Source organism: Hypomesus nipponensis, chromosome 17 (assembly GCF_054491055.1).
Source record: "Hypomesus nipponensis isolate SF chromosome 17, ASM5449105v1, whole genome shotgun sequence".
Taxonomy (NCBI): domain Eukaryota; kingdom Metazoa; phylum Chordata; class Actinopteri; order Osmeriformes; family Osmeridae; genus Hypomesus; species Hypomesus nipponensis.
Genome location: NC_140377.1, coordinates 13,769,796 through 13,796,708, shown reverse-complemented (window position 1 = coordinate 13,796,708; position 26,913 = coordinate 13,769,796). Strand labels below are relative to the sequence as shown.

The window sequence follows — 26,913 nt, the reverse complement described above, 5'->3', positions numbered from 1 at the left end:
GGAGATCAGAGATCAACCGGTATAAAAACCCCGCTCATTAACTCATTCTTGACGATAATGTCGTCACCGTTCATAGTAGATCCTGTGCAGCTTGGTCCGCGGATAGTGAGAGGTGCGCTCAGAAGAACCAGAACATTTAGAGACCGACAAAACCCTTTTGCATTCCCTCATGAGTACCTTTCTGAAAGATATAGATTCTTAGCAGAGGGAATTACGTATAATTGACAGCTTCTTGAGCCGTAGCCTATGTTGCCAATGCGACGCGTTGAAGCTGTGCACTCAGTCCCACAGACTGAATGCATTGCGTTTCGTTATTTCGCTATGGGTAGCTAGTTTTATAGTGTGGGTGATGCGGAGAACCTGAGCAAGAACACGGTCTGCCGCGCAATTTTGAACAGATTTTATTTAATGGCTGTTGCCACCATATTCTGATTAATGGAGTGATGAAAAATAGATATTCAAAGTGCCCTTTGTAAAAACTTTGGACTCCTAAGATGTTGACAAAATGGTTTTTCACTCAATGTTCTGATTTCTGTTCTGGAAATGTATGCTAAGAATATCATATTTTACAACGTCATCATTTGCTCATTTAAACATAGGCCTACATTATAGGAAACTAGTAATGAAAACATTATTTGACCTACTATTAGTTATCAACTTGGGAGGTTTCATGTTGATATGTTATCCCTATTCACTGTGTCTCCCCTTAACCCTTTTGTGCTTGGGTTGCTTTGACCCATTTTCTAATCATTTCCATATCAGAAATTGGGGTTTCTTTCAATCAAAACCTTTCAAACCAAAAAGAACAATGGGTATCTGTACAAAGCTCTTCATGTCACTATATGTAACTAAGTTTAGTGTCGTTCATTCAGTCATGTACAATCTCTTCTCATATTCCAGTTTTTCTGTCTCCAGCCTTGTTTTTTTAAATTAAAAGCTTCTTATAATCGAGCTCCAGGGTTCTTTTATACAGGGCCCTCACACTGTCTGCTCCAACCTGATACAAATGAAGAACATTGTCCCTTTGCAAGGCACACTTGGAGAAAGTTGAAGGTGTCCATTTGACTACTGTGGTTTTTTTCTTATACCTTGTGTCTTTGTCTTGGCCTTGAAGTGGAGGCCCTAGGCTCAGGGGGAGGAAGAAGTTCCTCTTCCTGCTGAGTTCAACACCATAGAAATGTAATCAATTGAGTCATATTTGAAATGAGCACTTTAAGGACTTGTGTCTTATGTTGAGACCACCACAATTAGTAAGTCATTACAGACACTTCCATCACAGCCACACGTTCACATACTCTCACCATCTGTGTTGCAAGTGGTAACTAAAACTCAAAGGTGTACCCCCAAAATGAGCAGGCAGACACAGTTTCCTGATCATCTAGGACCTCCACTTGAGAAAATAAATGGTATATCTGATCCATATTCAGCAACCACATATGGCATACATACTGGCGTATGACTATTAGTTTCACTGTTACCTCTGTATGGCACAGTGGGACGACAGTGGGTGTTGGCAGCAACACCACTGTATTTCCTGTCACTGCAGAGAACAGTAATACATTTCACTCCTACAATATTCATAAATAATTGTTGAATGAACATGGTCACATAGATTACTTGAAACATACATATGCCTGGGCTTCCAACCTGCTGCCACCAGTTGCCTAATTTTTCTTCCTGTTGGCTGCAGGCAATTTCATTGTTCTATAGGCCTTTTGTAGCTATACAATATCCTACAAAAGAGATTAATTCAGGCAATTCAGCCTTGTACTTGTTGGCCTTAAAATATGTGCAAGTATTGCCTACTGCTACTTACCGTTTTGAATTATGGTTTTATATTTATTTAGCATTTGCTCCCACGATCGTTTGCCACTGCAGGGTTGCAACTAAAATAATACAGCAACAAAAGTTTAACGTTGTGGAATGCACCCGTGTAATTATGGTCACATCTTCAATAAGTCATGTAGCTTACGCATATTCAGCGTATGCTATTTTTTGCCAGCTTGGCAGCAGCGACTTTGTTGAATTTTGCCTGTATTATGTCTGTATTCCTGATATGCTTGTATTACAATATTTCACGCAGGAGGAGTAGACAAAGTTTGTAAGATTATTATCTGCTCCTCCTGCGTGAAAAATGGGGCTCTTGTTTCGTCCAAGTTTGCGATTGGACATACGATGCAAACACCGCCCCTTTATGTGAACGCGCACGTCTCTAGATTGGAAAGATCTGGGTTGAGTTAGAGAGTTGATAACCGCCGTTGTAGTACCGCTTATCGTGACTGCGATTGTTAGGCTTCGCGTAACTGGGTAACTGAAAGTAATCCAGAGCATGTTGATCTTGATTCGTAGTACAGGCCCCTAGTAGAAGCAAGCAGCTCTGTCATTAAAAGTGTTGTGTGGAGCCACGCTGTTTGTAGACATGTTAAATAAACGCATCAAGAGGGACTTTTGTAGCTTACTGGTATCCTATATTTTGAAATGTTTTTTGCCCCACCAATTTTTTACATATAAAAACGCCACTGATCATCACACTAGCATATAATCATGACGGCAAATAATTATACCGTAGGTAAAGTACAAAAAAGGTAAAAATAAACAAAACCTGTAATTATTACTTGTGAACAAATATCATTAACGTCTTACTAAACCTAGTCTCCGGGTTAAAGATTTGTTCATCTGTTGACTGTGTCTTCAGGTATTTTATTGGTCCCCCGTGCACGGCTCAAGCGTAGAGGAGAGCGTGCCTTTTCTGTGGCCGGCCCTAGACTATGGAATTCCCTGCCACTAGAGATTAGGATGGCAACCTCCACTTTGCCCAGGTTGTGGCTGTTTGTAAATGTGCTATATAAATACAATTGAACTTGAACTTCAGGTTAAAGATGAGTTCTTCTGCCAATCCGTGTCTTCGGGTCAATAATTCATTCATCTGCCGACAGTGTCTTTGGGTACGAGTTTTTGGATCGTTTGTGACCTGTATAGGCTCAGTAGCCTCCTGGTAGAGAAAATAGGGGTGGAAAAAAAAAAGATTCTAATTTGAATTGCGATTCAGTGTTCTAGCGATTCATATCGATTCACAAAATTCGATATTTTTTATAATTATAACAATGAGATTACTAAACTGCAAGTGCCTATAACAGTCAAATAGACGTTTTCGGAGTTTTCGGGCTCCACCAATAGGCTAACAGTGTCTGAGAAGTTGTCATGCGCTATGATTCACCGTAAAGAACAATCGAATGCCAGGGTCATGATGAGATACTAGATTAGCATTCATGAGGTGCTTTGCATTGACTATTTATGGTAAAAAATTGGCTTGTTCAGCAACATTGCGTACAGGTGTGCGTACGCACGGTTTTATAAATCTGAATTTTTGTGTGCGTACGCCATTTTAGGCTTTTGGGCGTACGTACACTTTTAGTAAGAATCCTACACACAGTTTTACAAATGAGACCCCAGGGTTGGGAACCACTGAGCTAAAGCATTGCAGTAGAGTCAGAAAACTGGCAGAATGGGGTACAAGTCCGATCAAGAAGCAGATAGGCCTACATTATGTGAACTTAAATCAACGCTGAATATGATACAGTTCACTTGGTTTTTTAGAAATATGGAACTCACCACATCGGCCTACAGTGTTTGTTTTTTTTGCTCCATGTTTCGAGTATGATTGCCAACGCATTTTAACGGATTAAATAAACTGTAAACTTGAATACTTCGCTCTGTCATTGTTCTCGCCTGGCAAAAAAGCGAAATAGCTATTTGGTTAACCGAAATTTCCAATAATGCACACTTTCTGTAGCCTACTGTCAACTTTCTCTTCAAACGAAATGTCTAAATATAGCTGCAAGCAGCGATGCGGGTCCCTCTACAAAATGGCAAAATATTATAAAAATGTACATTGTAGAAGATCAGGAGTTGAACAACAAGGGAGCAAAATTACTTAATGTTTGGCCAACAACAACAGGCTGAATGGAGATTGAGCATGATACTTCAGAATGATGTCATCCTGTTTAACTAAACAGATGGATCAGTATCATGACCGGTCCAAAGGCTGTGGCTGGATTTGAACCTGTGACCATGCACATTGCAGTGCACTGTCTCAACCCATTGAGCTATTCTCAGTGTTAAGAAATGGTGCGGTCAATTACTATATAAAAAAGTAAGCTTTTTCGCCTGTGGTAAGCGTTGTTAGATTTGGCCAAAAATTTAACAGCTCAAATTCAATCATATTTTGACATACCAAGGTGGATTTGTTTATGGTACTTCAGAGTGATTTCATCCTGAAACCTATTAGGTTTGAAAAACAGGTTTTACACAATTTGGACAGTACAGCAAAATCTATCATGGCAGACTTAATGGGTCCCTGAGGCATTTTTGTTCCCTATGAGAAATAAGGCATGCATTTTCAGACATTTTGGAGTAATGGGGTGCAGGGCAAAGTGTTAACAGATCTAATTCAATCATATTTTGACATACCAAGGTGAAATTGTTTATGGTACTTCAGCAGGACTTTTCCTGGGTCAAAATGGGTCTTCGCCCCCCGCCGAAACTAAACCTATATTTCGGAACAGGTTAATGCAATAGTCTAATAGCTAATGTAATATTGCACATATTTTTGTCCTATTTCCCATAAAGCGATAAAGTTAGGCTACTTAGACACCTTACTCTCATAAATTATGTTCTAAATGTCATAAATACTGCCAATTACAGAGGATCCGATCAAGTTTTTTGGTGCCGATCACTGAAATCAGTATCTGCCGATCCGATAATACCGATCACAGTGTCGATTGAAGCATTCTATTTATTGTGTAGCGTTATTTATGAAATAAATTATTCTTAACAACATTGATATTGTATTTTAAGTATTTAAATTACGAGACGAGAGAGTATTATGAATTGACAACCATCCATTTTATTGCAGGGAACATGCAACATTCCAGTGTAAAATAACTCACTCTGGTGGAAGCGTCTGAAATATTTTGAACTCACGCATCTAAAAGGTTAAAGAATCATTTATTACCATTGGCGGCCTGAAATACCCATCAATGCCTAACTTTTTATTAAAACGGCGCTGATAGTAGTTTGCGCAGATTTTATGTCATTTGATTGGCCATGTTTGATCGGCCGATCAAAACCTATAATTGGAATATCGGCCGATATGGATCGGCGCCAATCAGATCGGAGCATCGCTACTGCCAATTCATAATTGACGTACCCACTTTTTATTAATTAAAACTTCTTCAGCACAATAATGCACCTAAAATACAAACTTGAGCAAGGTGTAGCAATCGCTATCTAATCAACAGACGTGCAATTTAACTAGCAGGGGAAGAATACAAACAACGAAAATCACCAGTTAAATTGATTAAAATGTTCAGGAACTATATACTTATACAATAACAGGCTTAAATGACCTGACAACATAATTTATACGATTTACAATTCTGAAGGACGCACAAACGCAATGTCAACTGCGGTGTGAAGCGCGTGTCCGTGCAATTTTCCAACATGCACTCAAACAATCACTGCTGATAGACGGCCAAAAATGTTGTACAGCCAGATTTCTGATACAGTGGCGGCAGAAATGTTGACATAGAGGAAACACTGCACTATATATTATCATTCCAGGTTAAGAATACCAATGGAAGCTGCGTTGGAAATCGTAAATCAAACTTTTGTCAGCATTTTGAGTGGAAATTTCATTTGCATTTGTACAGGTGTATTCGTGCAAGTCGGGCTGGCCCTCACAGCGGAACGACAGTTTAGTGGCCACTCTGTCCATTCGCGCACCGCACAGTTGCGTATAGATCAGACAAGAAGACACACTTATCAACTCGATTACTGTTGATCAAAACAGAACGAGGGTTTGGCTGTAGCCTACTTGAAACAAACTATTGAGGAAATATTTGCTGACATGCATTGCACGCATGATGAACACAGCTTATATATTTTTTTTTCTTTATTGCAAACTTTTTTTTTGCCTTTGGCGCTCGGGATTTGTCATTGGCGCTCGAAAACGGCTTTGGCGCGCGCCAACATTTTCTCTATGCAGGAAAAAGCCTGCTTCAGAGTGATGTCATCTTGAATCCTATTAGGTTTGAAAAACCATCAGTCAAAATTATATTTGATTTATTGACACAAAGATATTGAGGCAATGTGGACATTTACATACAATGCCTGAAAATTGGTATACATGCCTTATTTCTTATGGGGAACCAAAAAGCCTCAAGGACCCATAAGGTCCGCCATGATAAATATTACTGTACAGTAAAAATTTGGGTAAATCTACAAAACGGCTCTGCTCCTGATCCGTAAGTCCAACTGTCTTCAAACTGGGTATACATGTATAAAATACGTGTCATCCTATAGGGTGGAAATGAATAAGGAATACAATGCAAAATGGCTGAAAGGGGTTTATTTATGGAAATGTCCACATTGCCTCTATCTTTGTGTCAATAAATGATACAACAGGTCACTCACTACTCCCTGACTGCTAGTGGTCCACACATGCCCATAGGTGGCGCTATAAGCCACGCCCAAAGTCTAAGTGATTTCCCCTGCGCCCCATTACTCCAAAATGCCTGAAAATTGGTATACATACCTTATTTCTCATAGGGAACAAAAAAGCCTCAAGGACCCATAAGGTCCGCCATGGTAGATTTTACTTTCCAAAATGACATGAAATAAGAAATGCAATACAAAATGGCTGAAAGGGGTGTATTTATGTAAATGTTCACATTGTCTCAATATCTTTGTGTTAATAAATCAAATATAATTTTGACTGATGGTTTTATAAACCTAGTAGGGTTCAAGATGACATCACTCTGAAGTACCATAAACCATTTCACCTTGGTATGTCAAAATATGATTGAATTAAAGCTGTTTAAACTTTGGGCGAATCTAACAACGCTTACCACAGGAGAAACGGCTTACTTTTTGATATAGTAACTGACCATGACAATTCCCAACACTGATAATAGCTCAATGGGCTGAGGCAGTGTACTGTAAAATGCAAGGTCATAGGTTCAAATCCAGCCATAGTCAGTTATGACTCTGTCATAATTTTGATTATCTGTTTACTTTAACAGGATGACATCATTCTGAAGTACCATAGCAATTTAATCTTAATATGTGAAAAAATCAATGAATTACAGCTGCTTAAACTTTGTCCCAAAGCTGACCAAAGCTATTACTCTGCCTTTTCTATTCATATGAACTGAACAGTTGATGTGTAGCAGAAGATAGAAAGGCTGACTTGCAAGCACATGCTCTTGAGTTCGAATCTCCATTCTGCCTGTTGTTGTTGGCCAAACATTAAGTAATTTTGCTATCTTGTTGTCCAACTCTTGACCTTCTACAATGTACATTTTTATAATATTTTGCCATTTTGCGGAGGAACCCGCTTCGCTGCCTGCAGCTAGATATTTTTTTAAATCTGCTTTAAAATAACAGGAATAAACTCTATAAACAACATTTAATGTATGTGTGCCAACTATTTGCAAAACTGGCTACAACAGGACAGGCAAATGTAGATTATCAAGCCCTTTCTCCCTGTGCTCAGTCATCTCCAGGTAAATTACCAATTGCCAAGCCTCAATTGGTAGAGCAGAGCTCAAATATTTGCTTTACGATTACAATCTGCCAAAATATACCCTGACTGTGTTGGTGCGACATGTTTTCTTTTCTCCACAGGTCTCACATCTTGCAGTCTAGAGCCCTGTGGAGGCATTCTTTAAACTTTTAAACAACTTAACTTCAAGTATATAGACACACTTGAGTGAGTGTAGTTGCATAAACCATGTGTTTTCCCAGTCCAGGGCAGCCTTGTCTCTGCTGGGTTACTGCTACTATCACATGCAGGAGTTCACCAATGCGGCGGAGTGCTACGAGCAGCTGACCCAACTGCACCCCGAGGTGGAGGAATACAAACTGTACTATGCCCAGTCTCTGTATGGGGCCTGTGCATACCCAGAGGCAATGAAGGCCACCTTCCTCCTGGACAACCCCAACAGCCATACTAAGGTAATGTAGGTCTTAAAACACACCTGTACATTAAGAGTAATTATAGTTATTTATATAACGACTGCAGTTTTGTTATTGCTGTAATGATGGAGTAAGTTATCTTTTTTATTCCTCTTATGTCTTCTTCTTTCTTTTTTTCCTACCCAAATTCTATTAATCTGGCACCCAGATGATTAAACTGCAAGCAGCTATCAAATATGGTGAGGAGGAGTACTCTGGAGCAAAGGTGAAACGTTTCAAGTTACTAATAATCTACTTGCATTACTTAATCTTTACATTATAGATTACTGTATATTACTGTTTCCCTCCCCTCTTTTTTTATGTATCCTTTTATTTGGAGACATTGTTTTCTCCTCTTCATTTCTCTCTTTCCATATTTTCCCTCTCCTTTTGTAACTGTTACTACAACATACAACGTTTTGTAGGCTCTGTTTAGCCTATATCAAAGTAGAAAGCTCTGTCATGTCCTGTCCGTGTAAATTTTCCCTCGCTGTCTGTCAGACCTCGCTTCACGCTCCTCTCTCGGAGGGCCAGGTCAGGGGTCACCTCAGCCTGAGATTGAATCTCCTGTAACATGGAATGTAACAAAGCTAATTACAATAAGTACCTACTCACCAGGAACTCAGATGGAAAAATGTGCTGCTACAAAATCATTGCCACCGCTGCTTCAGAATTCTATTAAATATCACAAACTGTTCGCTCCACGGAACTCAAACTAATTGTCTTCTGCTGCTCTGTCCGCTTGGAGGATGAGCAACTGAACAGTGACAGGACGTCAATCACTCACAAAGTCATGACAACCTAATAAACAGCAGCAAATATATCGAACTATATATCAGCAACTATAGCGAACTCAATGAAAATACTAGTAAAGTTACTTCAGTAAAGAAAATAAATAAATACAATTTATTTGAAAAATTGTTTAAATATTTTTTATTGTATTTTTAGATGAGTTTGTAAAATAAAATCTCTCAGAAGAGAAATATGCCTGATTAGAAGAAAGCTGTAGCACTAGTTCCATCAGGAGAGACCTGGGGCCCGTTTTCCGTACGTCACTTAATACATCCGAGATCAAATGACACATCCCAGATGACATTATTTTGCTAATCATAATCTGGCTAATTCGGTTCTTCCAACACCCTTGTTGTTTATGATTAGTATAGCTGGATTGATTTATGCGTTGGTCTAAAAGGGGGTATGTATCGATAGTAGAAACCTTGATCAGCAACGCTGCTATTGGCTTATCACATAAGTCTATGGCTGCTCACCATGGCCAAAAAGAGCGGCCTGTGTTTTCCGCAACATAGCAAGAGCTTGCCCGAAGGCTACTCCAAATTGGAAGATTTAACCAAACTGCAGGGAACACCTCAGTCTGCAAAATCCAGGAGAGGGCTGGCAAAAAGTTGCAGACTAATTACATGTAGTGACCACATTAGATGTTTTATCGTGTATTACAGTAGGCTATTAGTCTTTGTATTTTCTTATTTTCATAATTACTTTGTTTATCATCTAATGTCATATAATAATTAAATGTGGTTCCAACAAATTTATGATGTAAATGACACCCTCACGAGAAAACCAATAGGCTGTCTCTCAAAAAGTAGGCTATAGTAGCCTGTCTGACTGTGCTAATTGGATCTATCTATCACGCAATGTGCGATTAATTTTAAATTCTGCTTATTGAATTCCCGCAATCTGAATGTCAGAAATGTGTATTTCTGGATCAAAATAATTCAATTTTTAAAAATTTGGATACAAATCATTCAGATATGATATATTCAACAGCAAAATATTTCAGTTTTGTGAAATTCAACACACAAATATTTCAGATCTTTCATATTCAAATTCAGATACTTTTGTCAGCTCTCTAGCTCCATAGTAAAGCCACAATCAAATCCTGTATACATAAAATAAACCTGCTCCCGAGCAGGTTCAAGCTTAAGGACCTGTTACTATGACAGCAAGTCCAGGATGAGCTTCGAAGAACCGAACAATCCAAGATCATGACAAATCGTCAACAATCAAATCCAGCTAACTGAGTTAGCGAAATACGGAGAACAGGCCCCTGTGATGAGTAAAGTGATGTTTATTACAGAATGATAAATGTACTACAAGTGTTTGGAGCTTAGACCTCATAGGGAATTATTGACAAAAGGGCGCCTGCCCAACATCCTAAGAAGAATCCCCCACCAAATCCAGACACTGGTGGCAGCTGACAACCCAGCCAAGGAGTTGAAGAACAGAGACAGGGCACCGGGTGGTGACGGGGAAATGGAGGGTCGCGCACTTGATAGCATGGACAAACTTAACAGGGAGAGAATCGTATTTAAAGGCACGGGATCATTGTGATAGGCTGACAGCAACAAGGAAGATTTGACAGCGTTGATTGATAGACGGTTGTGCCAATCGCTGAAACCCAGATAACAGTGTTCTTAGCGGGGGGAGTAAGTAGTGAAACATTATTGAGTATGCCCGAGTGCAGGGATCGGTATTGCCTGACTGAACTTGCGCTAAGCTTCATTAGTACAGTACGATTCAGATAGCGAGGGGCTCAGAGTCTATTTATGCCCAAACATTTTTAAGGATAATTTAAAGTTTTGCTAGTGCTCCTAACTTCTTTAAGTTGGGAGCACCAATGCTACCAAGTAAAAAAGTTAATTTAAAGCCCTGCTAATGGATCTTCACTCCCTGTGGTTTCATGGTGTAAGGCCTCTTCTCCTCTGCGCCAAAGCCTCTCCAGGGCAAGACTGGTGATGATGGCTGTCCTTGCCTGTATCTTCAGCCCTACTCCTCCTTTTTTTTTTTGTTATTCTGTCTCTCAATGTTCTAATAAACGTACCCTTAAAATTATAGACTGATAATTTCTTTGCTAGTGGGCAATCCTACAAAAATCATCAATACATGTTCCGCTCACTGTACAGCTTAAATGAAAACAGGTGTACTTTCCATTTGCCAGAAAAGTAAGAAAGGGTTGGTCGAACATAGTAGACAGGACGCACTAATGAAATGATGGATTAAGAAAATGAAAGAAAGAAAAAGAAAGGTCTGCAGAACTTCCAGCGTATTCTTCTGTCTCAGTTTTCCCATCCCCTCGTCTGTTCCAGACACTGGTGGAACAGCTTCCCCAAGACGACCCAGACTATGACGTGGACATGGGCTGTCTGCTGTACCAGGAGGGCGAGTACAAGGAGGCCTGCAAGAAGTTCATGTCTGCCATGCAAGTGCTGGGCTACAAACCAGGTGACCACATACACAGACACACATACACACAGTTGATGGATAGAAACAAAAGCACCATTTGTAATGCACGACAACTAATCCGCGACCGTTTCACATAAAACACCATTTGGATGATGGTAAAAATAACTCTTATTCCTCTCTTGATGTCTTTGTCTGTCTCTCTCTCTTCCTTTTCATCTCTCCCCCGTCTGTCCCAGACCTCTCCTACAACATCGGCTTGTGCTACTACAGCATGAAGCAGTATGCTCAGGCTCTCAAGTACATCAGTGAGATCATAGAGCGTGGGATCAGGGAGCACCCGGGTAAAAGCAGCGGCCATCTTTAGTCTTGTTTTAGAGGGATGGATCGTGTTATGCGGGTATCCTCTCCTTTCATCTGTCGATCCATTTGTGTTGTCTGACTCCCTTGTGTGTGTGTGTGCAAGACCTGTCTGTCTTTGTGTGTTTCTGTGGCCTATGAATAAGTGTGTGTGTGACCCGTGTACTTCCATGTGACCTGGAAATGTGTGTGGCTGGTGCACCTGTGTGTGTATACGTCTTCAGAGCTGAGTGTGGGCATGACCACGGAGGGCATTGATGTGAGGAGTGTGGGAAACACCCTGGGACTTCACGAGACCGCCCTGATCGAGGGCTTCAACCTGAAGGCCGCCATCGAGTACCAGTTAAAAAACAGTGAGTGTCTGATCGCCAGCAAGATCAAAGGCCACCCTCCACTCCCAAGGACACTCCACCTCCACATATGTTAAAGGATGTCAGACAGGACCTCGTTCAGCTCCTCTGTGCCCTCTAAGCTATATCAAATGACAATGAAGCAGGATCTATTATGAGTATATAGAAATACCAAGTGTAGGCCAGAAATATGGAATGAAATGTCAAAGAATAATTTTTTTAATGAAGTGGCAAACTACTGTGTACGCAGAGTTTCAGGACTGGGAATGGATTTTCAAGATTGGAAGCTGATTATCATTGCTAGTTATGTTATATATAGACATATGCTGTATAAAGAAAAGTATATACAGGCTATGATTGACCAAATAACACGGTCTGACTTTGAACGTGACTCTGACTCTGTCCTGATATTGAAATCCTTGCAGATGACGGCGCGCAAGAAGCATTGACGGACATGCCCCCCAGATCAGACGAGGTACCGTGTGTTTATGTGTGCGCGACCTTGCCCATTTCTCTATCATCCTCAGCCTTATGTGTGTGTTTTTTAAATAATACAGCAAGATGCTATCCTACTACGTGGAAAGTTATTCTCTCCCACCCCTTCAATACGTCAGTGCTACACGCATGCAAGCATGTATAAGTATTGTGTATATAGTGTATGGGTGTTAGATAGAACATGTCTATGTATGGGCAGGAGCTGGACCCGGTGACCCTGCACAACCAGGCGCTGATGAACATGGATAAGAAGCCGTCGGAGGGCTTTGAGAAGCTGGCCTTCCTGCTGCAGCAAATCCCTTTCCCCCCTGTCACATTTGGCAACCTGCTGCTGCTCTACTGCCGATACGAGGTAGCCATACTCTAATGGGACTTTAACTGTTGCTCTGTGTACTTCTCTAACGTCCATTCATCCGTCCATCCATCGTCAACCGCTTATCTGGTTTCGGGTCGTGGGGACAACAGTTCCTGCAGGGGGCCCCAAATTTCCCTATCCCGAACCACATTGACCAGCCCTGACTGGGGGAACCCGAGGTGTTCTCAGGCCAGTGTGGAGATATAATCTCTCCACCTAGTCCTGGGTCTTCCCCGAGGCCTCCTCCCAGCTGGACGTGCCTGGAACACCTCCCTAGGGGGGCAACCAGGGGGCTTCCTTACCAGGTGCCCAATCCACCTCAACTGGCTCCTTTCAACGCAAAGGAGCAGCAGCTCTACTCCGAGCTGCTCACAGATGACTGAGCTCCTCACCCTATCTCTAAGGGAGATGCCTGCCACCCTCCCGAGGAAACCTATTTCGGCCGCTTGTACTCGCGACCTCATTCTTTCGGTCATGACCCAACTTTCATGACCATAGGTGAGGGTAGGAACAAAAATTGACAGCTAGAATGAGTGCCCCCTCACAAACAAGACCCTGAGGTACTTGAAACTCCTTCACTTGGGGTAAGAATTCATTCCCTACCTGGATTAAGCACTCCATCGGTTTCCTGCTGAGAACCATGGCCTCAGATTTAGAGGTGCTGACCCTCATCCCAGCCGCTTCACACTCGACTGCAAAACGATCCAGCGAGTGGCAGCGGTCACAGACCGATGATGACAAGAAGACCACATCATCCGTAAAAAACATTGATGAAATCCCCAGCCCACCAAACAGCAACCCTTCCCCACCCTGACTATGCCTCGATATCCTGTCTACGAATATCACAAACAGGATTGGTAACAAAGCGCAGCCCTGGAGCAGACAACCCCCACATGGAACAAACTCAACTTTGTGCCAAGGACCCAGACACAGCTCTTGCTTTGGGTGTACAGGGATTGGATTGCCTTAAGGGCCCCCCTCACCCTATACTCCCGCAGCACCTCCCACAGTATCTCCCGGGGGACTCGGTTATACTCCTTCTCCAATCCACAAAACACATGTAGACCGGATGGGCATACTTCCAGGATCCTTGCGAGAGTGAAGATCTGGTCCGTCCTTCCACAACCAGAACAGAACCTGCATTGTTCCTTTTCAATCCGAGGTTTGACAATCAGCCGAACCCTCCTCTCCAGGGGTCTGTTGGAAAAATTGAAGATGTAACTGTTATCCTGTATAAGAATGATTCTGTGTTCAGTATTCCCTGGTGCAAAGAGAGGCCTACCCCCATCTCTAAATTCTGTGTAAACATACAAGACTCTTATCTTGGGGCTGAGGACTAAGAAGAGGGGAGTTTTGGTTGTTTTAAGGATATACTGTGTGACAAAGACTATAGGTGGAGACGCAAGGTCTGGTGACCATTTGTTGACACTTATGTGACACTTTAACGACATCAGGAGATCCTGTTGTGTTTCAATCAGGATTGAAGTCGTAAACACGCACACACGTAAACACGCACGCACATCCGCGCCAGGTCTATGCAAGGAGCCAATGACAAAGAGCCATGAAACATTTGCATGCTTTGTCTTAACCAAGGACAGTCAAGAGTGCTTGTGTTTATATAGCTAGCTAGCGCAACATGCTAGCAGACAAATTTTGTAGCACAATGGCGTGTTAGGTTTTTGTCTCCTTTAGGGCTGCCACTAACAACTATTTTTCTATCGATTAATCTGTAGACTTTTTGTTTTTTACCATTTCAGTTCATTTTATTTTGAAAACAACAAACTGTATATATCATTGACAAACAAACAAAGGCTTAGAAATTAAAGTGCAAAACTGTAGGTTTAAACTATAAACTTCAACGTTAATTAAAATATTTAGATAAGGTACATAACATATCCCAACATACACGAACACACACCCCTTTTAAACCAAAAATTCCAAGGTGCTGGTTCTGGGCTGGTGCTTATGCCAGTTCGGTAATGATTCGATAGCGATACTCGCCAATTATCTAAGAACCAGGTAGTGTACATTTACCACACACTAGAGCCGGAGTAGGGCTAACGTCTTTAAATCACTTCATACGCCTTCATTGTCCTAGCAACGCGTCATGGTTACGGTTAACAAGTTAGCTAAATAGCAAGAGCTAACCTAGACAGCCATCCTATCAACCAACGTAAAATAAACCCAGATTTTAACCTACCTAAACATTTATTCAATGGAAACTCTAAGGTAGCAGGCAGACAACTTTTTAGCTTTAATAATGTGTGTATTTAGCAGCTACAATGACAACATATATTAAAAAGGCATTTTCAGCGTCAACATCGACGATAACGTCGACGAATCGTGGCAGCCCTAGTCTCCTTGCGACCACAAGCAATAAAGCTTTCTTAAACTTGTTCACCGACGGAATATGCAATGCTTTATAGATTAATATTTTTGACAGGGTCTCATTTATAAAGGTTGCGTACGCACAAAACGGGGCTGAAATGTGCGTATGCCACTTCCCACGCAAAGGTTGTGATTTATAAAAAACTAAGTTGACGGGAGAATGTGTGGTCCTCCACGCAAACTCTGACCCATCCGTAGGCCTACGCACATTTTGGAGACAGTTGGTAATTGGCGACTTAGTTGACCGTACTGTAGTCAGACTGCAGAAAGTAAATGTGGGAATAACAATTACTTGTAATATTTATATATTTTGTTTTCAGCACCTTAGAGTAAACTTTATCAGGGAGACTGAGAAGTGTGATTCCCCTGTAGTTGGCACACACTCTCTGGTCTCCCTTTTTAAAAAGGGGAACCATCACCCCGTTCATGCCACTCCTTAGGCGCTGTCCCAGACTTCCATGCAATGTTGAAGAGGCGTGTCATTAGGGTTGGGTACCAAAACCCGGTTCCACTATGGAACCGGTTCCTACACAACCGGTAGGAATTGGACCGGATTAGAACGCAAATTTTGGTTCCTCATTTAGGTTCCATATATTTTCCCTCTGTCGCTCCAAGAAGGACGTAAAAGCATATTAACCTTTCACTGCACATGATCGCTAGTAAAATATTACACTTGCTCTGCTAGTCTATTGTAAGCTATCTAGCTTTTAATGCATTTAAAATGCCTAAAGCGACGCAAAAGTCGAAAGTGTGGCTGTATTTCACAGCCAAGGATTCCGACATCGCAAAATGCAACAAATGTTTCAAAATGATTACGTGCAAAGGAGGAAGCACGTCGAATTTATTGAAACATGCGGCGACACACAGGATACTTCTTCAGAGGGATGCACTGTGTACTGATGCACTGTGTTCGACAGCTTGCGGACATCAGTCCGTGGTCCCGGGATAGCCTCCCCAATTTGTCTGCCCTTTCAAACTCATACTTGTGTGTACAGGCCTCTTGACACCACCTGAGAGAGTTTTCTCCTGTGGAAGACATGTCATAAGTCAGAAGAGGTGTCATATCTTGCCGGAGAAGGCAAATATGGCAAATATCTGCACATGCTTAAGTTTGAATCTGGTTTAGTTAGCATACCAACTCAACATGTATTTTGTTGTTACTTGTCAAAGAGGTCCTGTATCGCCCGCGATACAGAAATGCTGCGCCCCCTCCCTCAGTGAGAACGCACTCAATTCAAAAATATATTTTTTTAGACGGCTACACATATGATACCTTGTTGGAAAGCTACGATTCTTGTGCTTCCATTGAAATAAACCAATTCTCAAGCTCAACTCGCAACAGAAAGTACCGTCAACGTCTTTGTCCGGTGACCGTTCCTTCAACAATGCCAGAGAAAAAAGTTTGACTTACCTACGATTACTTCGGAATGTTCCAGGTATGCACACAACTCATCAAAACCTCATCTGCTTACATTCCCAAAGGTCCAAAGTATCAAACCATGTTGAGTAGTTGTCCAAACAATGAATTATATCCACACATAGCCACGATCTTGTTGCTTCATTCTTCCTTCGTCAAAAAATGTTTTTCCAGTGTCTCACAAACAATCGCTCATAGGATAAGATGTGAGTAGAGTACAAATCCGGGGATAGTCTTAAAATGGCCGTTACACTCTAACCCTTTGAGTGACACCTTGTTCGACCCAATTGGAGCTTCCATGCCCCGGTGACAGCCCTCTAAAGCCAACTAGGTCTGTGCGTCCCGCCCCCTCTACACAATATTTTCTAACTGGCTTCGACTGGCTCTGAAATTAGCTAGTTATCCTTGTAGCTTAGAGCTAGCTGCATACCCCATATACTAGGTGTTGTGGAGCCTTCAAAATAAAAGTCGATTGCGCAATATGTCAGTGTTCTATGAGGGCCAATCCAGGGAATCAGATAAAGCTCTCCAATGTGTTCATGCTTCAGTTTTTGTGTTTCAGTAATACTAATGAGGGATTTAGTTGTTATATATGATAGTTCTAAGTACCACCTTTCATTAGAGATAACAATTATACCTTTTTATCCTAAGAATTTGACCTTGGTTACAAGGGTCATTTGGGCGTCTCCAAAAGAAAACGCCTGGATGTACTCTTATAAAAACATTTTTCAAATCTGAATATATTGTGGTATTATGTTTGACTTTTGATTTGAATTGGGTAAGGCTTCAACCTGTGGTCCAATGTTGTTAAATTGTTGTAGTTTTGTGTTAGGTGACTTAGGCATAGGCCTACTTATTATATATTTAAGTAGGCTACTTTAAAACGTTAATATATTGGTAAATTAAAATAATTTTCAAAAAAAAAAAAAAAACTATAAAAGAGCCTTTCTTTGATGGTATTACTTCAGTTTTTCAAGAATCTGAATAGTTTAGGAATTGGAATCGTTTTAAAAGTACTGCTTCGGCATAGAAATTGTAAAAATCCAAACAATACCCAACCCTACGTGTCATCCATGACACCCCCTCCACATCCAAAGCTTTCAGCATTTCCGTTTTGTGTTAATTGTGTATGATCATGACCCAGATTGTATTTCCATGACCTTTACAGATGTTTCAAGTGGCTTGCATTGTAATGTTGGAATTCACCATCATTGTGATAGTGGGGTGCCCCACATAGTATTGCTGCATTCTGTTTTACCCAGTTGTTACGAGAGCCCATGTTGAGTTTTAATTAAAGGATCAATGGCAGAGTGGCCTTGTGCTTTTGGCACTAGTGTGAGTCTTAATTAAAATTGTATTACTGTCTCTGTTGGGTTCTCTGTGTTCTCCCTGTGCCTATTTCTCTCTTACCCCCCTCTTCTTTTTTCATCCCTCCCTCTATTAGTACTTTGACTTAGCTGCCGATGTGCTGGCTGAAAACGCTCACCTCACCTACAAGTTCCTCTCACCGGTATGAAGTATACCTATCTTGTATTTGATCATTCTTCCTTTTTTCATATCTAACCTTAAATAGTTTTCCTCAAACTATTTGTTAAAAAAGTTGACAGGTATTTTTCACCCTTCACTGCTTAGTGGTATTGGATAGAGCAAGAAAGTCTGTGTTAATAGATGGTTCATATGGTGTATTGTTTGTCATTTCAGTATTTGTATGAGTTTTTAGACGCCATTTTGACCTGCCAGACAGCCCCAGAAGAGGTAATACACACACATGAACTAAAACAGAAACACAAGTTTATGTTTACGTTTTTTTCGTCCCAATGCCATTCATAGGCATCATGTGGCTAGTTTTATCCGACAAGAACTGTATATTTTCTGTCAAGAAATTTGAAGACATTCAATTTGATTATACTTGAGACTCATTCTCCATGTAAGAATCATGTGCTTCTCTTGTGTTTAACCAATACAGGCCTTTAGGAAGTTTGATGAGATGAACGCCATGCTCACAGAACAATTGCGCAAGCTAGGAAAACAGGTTAAATTCTTCCATTATTTTCTGGCTAGATCCACTCATTATTATAAGGATTTATAAACTTATAAACCTTAGCTCCAAAATGAATTTTTTAGTCACCAATAAAAATCTTGCTGTGTGCATGATGGCAGTGTTCACAATGGGCCTCATTCACCAAATGTTCTTACGAACAAATTTGTTCTCAAACCCCACTTACGCAGTTTTCACGAAGATTCTGGCATTCACCAATGTTTATTTGGGATTTTTTCTTAGGTAAGAACAGAATTTACGCACACCCAAGAGCACTCTTACGCACAATTGAGAGCTGACATGTTTGCGCAAAATAAGTAGTTATACATTTTTCGTCCGTTCTAATTTAAAATTGAATATTTCTCTCCTTTATAATTTTCCAACTAATAATTTTCATAATTTTACACTTTTGTTTTGTTTTGTTTTAATAAATACACACTACACTTACACTTCTGCTCATTTGTAATGCACTTGGAATTTCCATTGTGTATGAATTGTGCTAGGCCTATATAAATACAGTATTTTACAATCGCTATGAAGGTTTTTTCAATAACTTTAACAAGTTTCCTAAACTCTTAACACAGTGAGCACAACATCCGTCTGTGTAGGCTGTACAATTAACACATTTCTTGTTGCTTTGACACAAAATGCATAGAGTAAACACAAATTTTAAATGCTTGAACTTCTTTTACACACAAGTTCAACCAAGACCAAAACAATCGATTTTTACTTTACCAATGCTTTCACACTGTCAGCAAAACAGATAACATCATGTTCAAAACCTAAATTATTGGCTAAAGTCAAAGTGAACAGCTGTTTATATTGTGAATTGAAACAGAAATATATGCCCTGTATTTTATTCTATTGCTACTGAGAAACAGCTTAAGTTATGCAAATACTGTACATCACAGCTGATTCCCAACTAGGAAACAATCAGGTGTTGAGGTTCTTTCAATTGCATGACCATATGGTATAGACAGTAAAGAGAACCTCTTTGGGCTGATCTGGTGTGGGAAAAGAACAATATAGAGCAACAATATAGAGCAACAAAAGAAAGTAAGAATACACTAATGCTTGCACAAGGGAGAGGAAGACAAGTACCAGGACAAGGGAGAGGAGTGGGACAAGGGAGAGGGAGACAAACACCAGGACAAGGGAGAGGAAGACAAGTACCAGGACGAGGGAGAGGAGTGGGACAAGGGCAAGCGAGGGGAAGACAAGTACCAAGACGAGGGAGAGGAAGACAAATACCAGGCCAAGGGAGAGGGAGAGGAGTTAGAATGTGTGGTGGCGCCCAGAGAAGGGCCAGAGCTCGGTTAATACTGTAAATGGAAGCTATATTGCAAATTTCTTGTCGTGTTGCAAATGAAGCCTTTACTGCAGCAATTATGTTTTGTCTTTTTTTTCAATACAGTAACCGTACATTCTATATGGCTATACTCTGAGATGGGTCATTCAAACACTGTAAACTAGCCTTGCTTTGCCTTCAATATAAATCAATTATGTTAACAGGGAACTTTGCCATCAAATAATATGTGACTTATCACTGTATTTATAGACCCAAAGTAGGCTTATTCCGTACACTAGGACTACACCACACAATGGCGTATTTATTGCTGCTGCAAAATGTTGCAGATCGTTCCCTGAGGAGGGATCACGTCTTCCTTGACCATCCCGATTTATTTGCAGAGAGCGACGAGTAGGCTACCTGTTGGAACGCTTTAGGCTACCAAGAGCAGTCCTCATATTTGTAACAGTCAAAAAAAGCAGTCAGTTTTTTTGCTTAAGAATTCAGATTTAAGTTTAACCATTTATTTTTTCATTTCATCAGTTCTGCGCACTTCTCCAGATACAGCGTTCACTGCATGAGTAATTGCATACCATGCATCGGTTTTATTTACTGATTTGTATCCACAGCCGACGCTATTACGTAAATATGATGTGTCGTTTGTCGCTAACTTCTTGCAGCTGTACCTCCACTTCAGAATTATTATTAAGTTTTTCTGTCTTTTGTCGAGGCCTCCACCGTCTTTACCACGTCGTTTTGACATTTCTCTGAGTGTGCACACAGCCCTGCCATATCATGCCCTTTTATGGGAATTAACGGGGCGTTGACCTATGCTAAATAGGAGCAACGGGGCACGAGCTTTCAACTTACGAAATATTGGGATTCATCATTCTAAGAACACACCTGCGAACAATTCTGCTGTTTAAGAACGCTTCATGAATCACACGTAGATTTTTCTTAGGAACTTTCTTAAGAACAAATTTAAGAAATAACTATATTGGTGAATGAGGCCCAATGAAGATTTGTTCTCAATAGCTCCTCCTCAAGCATACTATGTTCTATGGTAAGAAAACTTCTTGGCATATTTGAAGTCTCGTAATATTTTACTATGGAGGATGGGGAAGCCAAATGTGTTCTGAGCATGCGTTTCAAAAAAATAAAAACATTTGGACAATATTTTTTTTGTGTGTTACAGCATTTGCATCCTGTAACTGTAGAGGAGTTCAAAGGGACTTTTTGTGTTTGGATTCCCATTAGCAGTGATTTGAGACAAATACCATATTTCTTCGCCGCCCTCAAATAAACGCTGCCCTCGAATAAACGCTGCACCAAAAATGAACATTTGTAATAAACGCCGCCCTCGATTAAACACTGCACAAAAAAAACTGAAAACGGTTATCTAATTGTTTAAATTAAAACACAGTATTTATCACACAAGTAAATCACAAGTGTTTTATAATTCCCTCGAAGCACTGGCAGACACAAGTGGCTTTCTTGCTACAGGTTTGAAGCTTCTCAAAATGCACCATGACATTTTTTTTTTTTGTTCATTTTATACTAGGCTTTGTGTTTGACCTCCTAGTCTATTCTTTGTTTGTCTATGGCCGCACTGCAGCTGCAATTCTCTAAATCTCTTACTAATTAAACGCCACCCTCGAATAAACCACACCCTCAAATAAATGCTGCACCCAAAATTATCATTGTGTAAAAATTGCCGCTGCGTTTATTTGAATAAATACGGTAGTACACACATGGAAACAGCCCGAAATGTTTCATCTTTGATATGTTGAAAAAACATTAGGTTTTATCCGGCCCTGATTTTTATTTTTAAAAATATTCTAAGGTGCAGGAAGCCCGGCTAGCGCGTGACGATGAAGCCTTAAAAAAAGTTCTGCAAGACTATGATGGAATATTGGAGAAGTGAGTAGAAAAACAAAGCTGTTAGTTTGTTGTTGCAAACTAAAACTTGTGTTAGCGTACACATACTAATGTTTACATTAGCATGGCTGACTTGTTTTGCCTACTCAGCTTCTTTCCTGGTTCACGGTACATTGAGCAAATGTTTGTGTTAATGTGCACGTCTACAGGTATATCCCAGTCCTCATGGCTCAGGCCAAAATCTACTGGAACAGGGAGAACTACCACGTGGTGGAGAAGATCTTTCGTAAATCGGTGGAATTCTGCAACGAGCACGACACATGGAATCTTAATGTGGCCCACGTGCTCTTCATGCAGGAGAACAAGTATAAAGAGGCCATCGGCTTCTACGAGCCCATCGTCAAGAAACACTACGACAACGTGAGTTGACGGCTGATGCATCCAGTGAAATTTTCCCGGGAAAAAACGCTAGGTTTTCTCCTATTTATGGTATGCTCATGAATATATAGATGAGCTGCGCCCTGATTGGTTGGTTTACAACGAGTGAGGCTGCAGGTTATTTATTTGAAGGTGATCACGTAGTTTTTGCCCATTTGAAGCCACGCTCGACACGTTTGTGTTGGTACCAATTGTTTCGAAACGTCGATACCGCTTCGTGAACACGGTATCGAGCGTAACATCACTACCCTCCACACATTTGCGTGCACCATTTCACCAAGGACGGTTTTGAAAACCTGGGACAATGCAAAGCAGGATTTGCTATGAAGCTGTTGCTGAAAAGAGGTCACAATCGCAAGCTGTAGTATGATTTTGTCTGTAACAGTTATTAGCAATGCTAACGTATCCTGTATTTAGCACCTGCCTTTCTCCAGTTCTTTCAAATAGATAATCTAGACAGACGTTAGCAATAGGCTAGACTGCTATATTTTTACTGGCTATTTTTTCGGAAGCTTCCCTTCTAATGCCGACTACAGCTAGTCTAGCTAGAGTCATTTGCTAAGTAAGGTATGTTGATGTGTTTAGAAACATTTTTAGCATTCTACCTATGCTAGATACAGGAGACATTAGCATTACTAATAGGCTAACTGTTAGTGACAAAATGATACTTACAGCTTGCGTTTGTGATGAGCATACGGTTGGAACAGCACCTCTTTTCAGCAACAGCGGCTTAGCAAATCCTTCTTTAAATTGTTCAAGGTTTTCATTCAAAACTGTCTTTGGTGAAATGGTTCGAGAAAATGAATAAATGAGTGTCGAACTTCACAGGAGTCTTCTCATAGACAAACATCAGCCATGCCCGTCGAGTGTCTGGTTCCTTGGGAAGATTATTAAAAGTGTCAGCATTCCGAATCAGAATGGGATTTATTCGCAATGAAAGTTTGCACAGACAAGGAATTTACTTTGGCAGGAAGGTGCATACAATAAACATATAGGAGCCTAAAATGTAAATATGTAGACTATCTATACTAAGGGTACATAGGGTACATAAACTAGCAGTACTAAGTGGATTTAGAATTAAATAAAATGTACAATAAAATAAAATATAAGTTGTCATAAAATAAAATATAATTGACCACTTACAATATAAAAATACAAATATTATAAAAAATACAAATGTGCAAGATACAATTGCGTAATGTAATGTGTTTTAAGTAGTCATTAGAGTCAGTGTGGACCCTTGGCCTTGTTGAAGAGGCCAACAGCGGAAGGGAAAAACATTTTTTTGACCGCAGCCTTCTGCCGGAGGGGAGTGACTGAAACAGGGAGTTTCCAGGGTGGGAGGAGTCGGCCACAATCTTCCTCGCTCGCCTCAGGGACCTCGAGTTGTGCAGATCCTCGAGGGAAGGCAGATTGCAGCCGATCACTTTCTCAGCACTGCGGATGATACGCTGCAGTCTGCTCTTGTCCTTGGCAGTGGCAGCAGCGTACCAGACGGTGATAGAGGAGGTGAGGATGGACTCAATGATGGCTGAGTAGAAATGCACCATCATTGTCTTTGGCAAGTTGATTTCTTCAGCTGCCGAAGGAAGTACATCCTCTTGTGCTTTCTTGATGAGGGAGCCGATGTTCAGTTCCCACTTGAGGTCCTGGGAGAGGATAGTGCCCAGGAAGCGGAAGGACTCCACAGTGTTGACTGGGGAGTCACTCAGGGTGATGGGGGTGAGTGGGGCTGAGTTCTTCCTGAAGTCCACAACCATCTCCACTGTCTTAAGAGCATTGAGCTCGAGGTTGTTCTTGCTGCACCAGGTCACCAGGTTGGCCACTTCCCACCTATAATCAGACTCGTCTCCACCAGAGATGAGCCCAATGAGGGTGGTTAACTTCAGGAGTTTGACGGATGGATGACTGGAGGTGCAGCTGTTGGTGTACAGGGAGAAGAGCAGAGGAGAAAGAACGCAGCCCTGAGGTGATCCAGTGCTGATGGACCGGGAGTCAGAGACTTGTGTTCCCAGCTTAACGCACTGTATCCTGTCAGACAGAAAGTCTGTGATCCACTTGCAGGTGGAATCAGGCACGTTCAGCTGGGAGAGCTTGTCCTGAAGCAGGGCTGGGATGATGGTATTGAAGGCAGAGCTGAAGTCCACAAACAGGATCCTGGCGTAGGATGCTGGGGAGTCCAGGTTCTGTAGAGTGAAGTGTAGGGCCATGTTAACTGCATCGTCTACAGACCTGTTGGCTCTGTAGGCAAACTGCAGGGGGTCCAGTAGAGGGTCTGTGATGGATTTAGGGTGTGCCAGCACCAGGTGCTCAAAAGACTTCATTACCACAGAGGTCAGGGCGACAGGTCTGTAGTCATTATGTCCAGTTGGCCTGGGCTTTTTGGGCACAGGGATGATGGTAGTGGACTTGAGACAGGCTGGCACATGGCATGTCTCCAGGGAGGTGTTAAAGATGTAGGTGAACACCGGAGACAGCTGGCCAGCACAGTTCTTGAGGGTGGCAGGGGAGACAGCGTCTGGCCCAGCTGCTTTGCGTGGGTTCTGCCTCTTGAAAAGTCTGTTAACTTCACTCTCCCGAATGGAGAGTGTCGTCACTGAGTTGGTGAGGAGGGGGGGGAGGGAAGGGATGATTCAGGGCAGTCCAATTGGCTTACAAAACAACAGTAGAACTTGCTCAGGTCGTTGGCCAGACGAGAGTCGTTAGTGGAGTGGGGGGCTCTGGGCTTGTGGTTGGTGATCTGCCTGAGTCCTCTCCAGACAGAAGCAGTCGTTAGCAGAGAACTGGCGCTTCAGCCTCTCTGAGTACAGTCGTTTAGCCTCTCTCACTTGCTAAACCTGTTCTTCGACTCATTGAATCTGTCCTTGTCCCACTCCTTAAGTTTAGCTGTAAACCAGGGTTTGTCGTTGTTGTAGCTCACCCTGGTGCGTGTTGGTATACAGCAGTCCTCACAGAAGCTGATGTATGATGTCACAGCCTCCGTGAGCTCATCCAGACTATTGGAGGCAGTCATGAACATATTCCAGTCAGTAGAGTCCAAGCACGCCCGCAAATCCTCCATAGCCTCACTGGTCCACTGTTTCGATGTCCTCACTGCAGGCTTACAGCGCTTTATCTTCTGCCTGTATGCAGGAATCAGGTGGACCATGGCGGTGGTCTGAGTGACCCAGTGCTGCTCGGGGAACCGCATGGTATGCTTTACTGATAGTAGAGTAGCAATGATCCAAAGTGTTCCCTTCTCTGGTGGGGTATTTGATGAGTTGTCTGTATTTGGGGAGTTCTTGAGTGAGATTGCCTTTGTTAAAGTCGCCCAGCACAATAACCAAGGAATCCGGATTTTCATGCTCCACGCACAATATCTGGTTGGCGAGTACACGTTGAGCCTCGTTGGCGCTAGCCTGAGACGCCATGTAGACGCTGACCAGTATGAATGAAGCAAACTCGCGTGGCAGGTAAAAAGGTTTACAGTTAATAAAAAATGATTCCAGATCAGGAGAACAGTGCTGCAGAATCACTGTCACATCTTCACACCAGCCACTGTTAATGTAAAAACAAATACCACCATCTTTCATTTTGCCAGAGAGCACAGGGTCACGATCCGCTCTCAGCAGTTTGAAACCTACTAGCTGTAGTGCAGAGTCTGGGATCAGTTCACTCAGCCATGTCTCCGTAAAGCACAAAACGGAAGATGAATGAAAGTCTCTGTTTTTCCACACCAGTAGCTGAAGCTCATCCAGTTTGTTGCTCAGTGAACGCACGTTGGAGAGAAAATATCCCAGAGTCGCACCAGTACACCGGCTCGTTTGCCTCTCCTACGGCGCTTCGCTGCTAAGACAAAGCCGAGGGTGGCTTTGACTATAATTCCCACTAATTCTGCCGCTAGGAAGCAGAAAAGTGGGAAATAAATCCACAGGAGTTGTAGTCCTGATGTTTAGAAGTACTTCTCTTGTTAGGGTACTTCTCTTGTTAGAACCCACTACAGCCTGGAACACTGCATTTATGATGGTCCATTTTCAATATACTTTATATACTTTCAAACGTTCTCTTTTGTTGTTTGTGTGGAAGTACACAGAGCAGCGCACAGCTAAACTAGTGTCTGAGATCCTGGGCCAGACCATAGGGGTGGTCTGTATGTAAATGCTGGGGTGTGACAAAGGTGATGCTGCACTGTTTCAAAAGCTAGCGTTTGCCAGTTGCAGTTTCAAAATAGTAGTGAGAAGTGTCATTTTGATAGGAAAGAGGTTTCAATGGACTTTGAGGCCCCTTTAAAAGAAACAGAAGGTCTTATTTTTCAGAACTATAAAGTTGAATCAACTAAACACAGCTTGGTCATTTTATTGTCTTCTTTGGCACAATTATTGTAAGGGCTAGACTTTTAAGAAAGCATGACCAAAGCAATTTGGAGAGGGAGGGTTCCTCCATAGACAGTTTGTGACAGAGAATTTCAGTCAATAACTTAAACATAGTCTTACATTAAGAGTAGAGTAAAAAGAATTGAGAGTAAATGTGCTAATGGTTGTTGAAACTCATTGCTCTGAGTTGGTGCATGTCAGTTTAGGCAGTGGTAGCCGTTTAAACCTCTAGGTTTAAACACATTTCTGATTTGATTGGAATTCTATTTTTTTCACATTTATTGTTGGATTTTACATTTAACTGATATTTTATTCATTTAGTAAATGTTTAACAACTATA

At 41.5% G+C, this 26,913-nt stretch overlaps 1 protein-coding gene across 4 annotated transcripts in view; it reads left to right on the top strand.

Moving 5' to 3' along the window:
* ift70 (intraflagellar transport 70) overlaps positions 1-26,913 on the top strand; it is a 54,638-nt gene that overhangs the window by 9,490 nt on the left and 18,235 nt on the right. For 2 of the 4 annotated variants that reach the window (XR_014731726.1, XM_084677235.1), the window contains exons 3-14: positions 7,807-8,016; positions 8,186-8,242; positions 11,121-11,256; positions 11,454-11,558; positions 11,799-11,927; positions 12,350-12,399; positions 12,619-12,771; positions 18,024-18,089; positions 18,281-18,334; positions 18,546-18,611; positions 21,749-21,825; positions 21,993-22,203. Coding sequence is in view for 3 of the 4 variants with exons in the window: in XM_084677235.1 (XP_084533361.1) it covers positions 7,807-8,016; positions 8,186-8,242; positions 11,121-11,256; positions 11,454-11,558; positions 11,799-11,927; positions 12,350-12,399; positions 12,619-12,771; positions 18,024-18,089; positions 18,281-18,334; positions 18,546-18,611; positions 21,749-21,825; positions 21,993-22,203 (1,314 nt within the window). In the remaining variant the exon portion in view is untranslated. The remainder of the gene's footprint in view (positions 1-7,806; positions 8,017-8,185; positions 8,243-11,120; positions 11,257-11,453; positions 11,559-11,798; positions 11,928-12,349; positions 12,400-12,618; positions 12,772-18,023; positions 18,090-18,280; positions 18,335-18,545; positions 18,612-21,748; positions 21,826-21,992; positions 22,204-26,913) is intronic. The other 2 variants (XM_084677236.1, XM_084677237.1) reach the window with 2 other exon arrangements.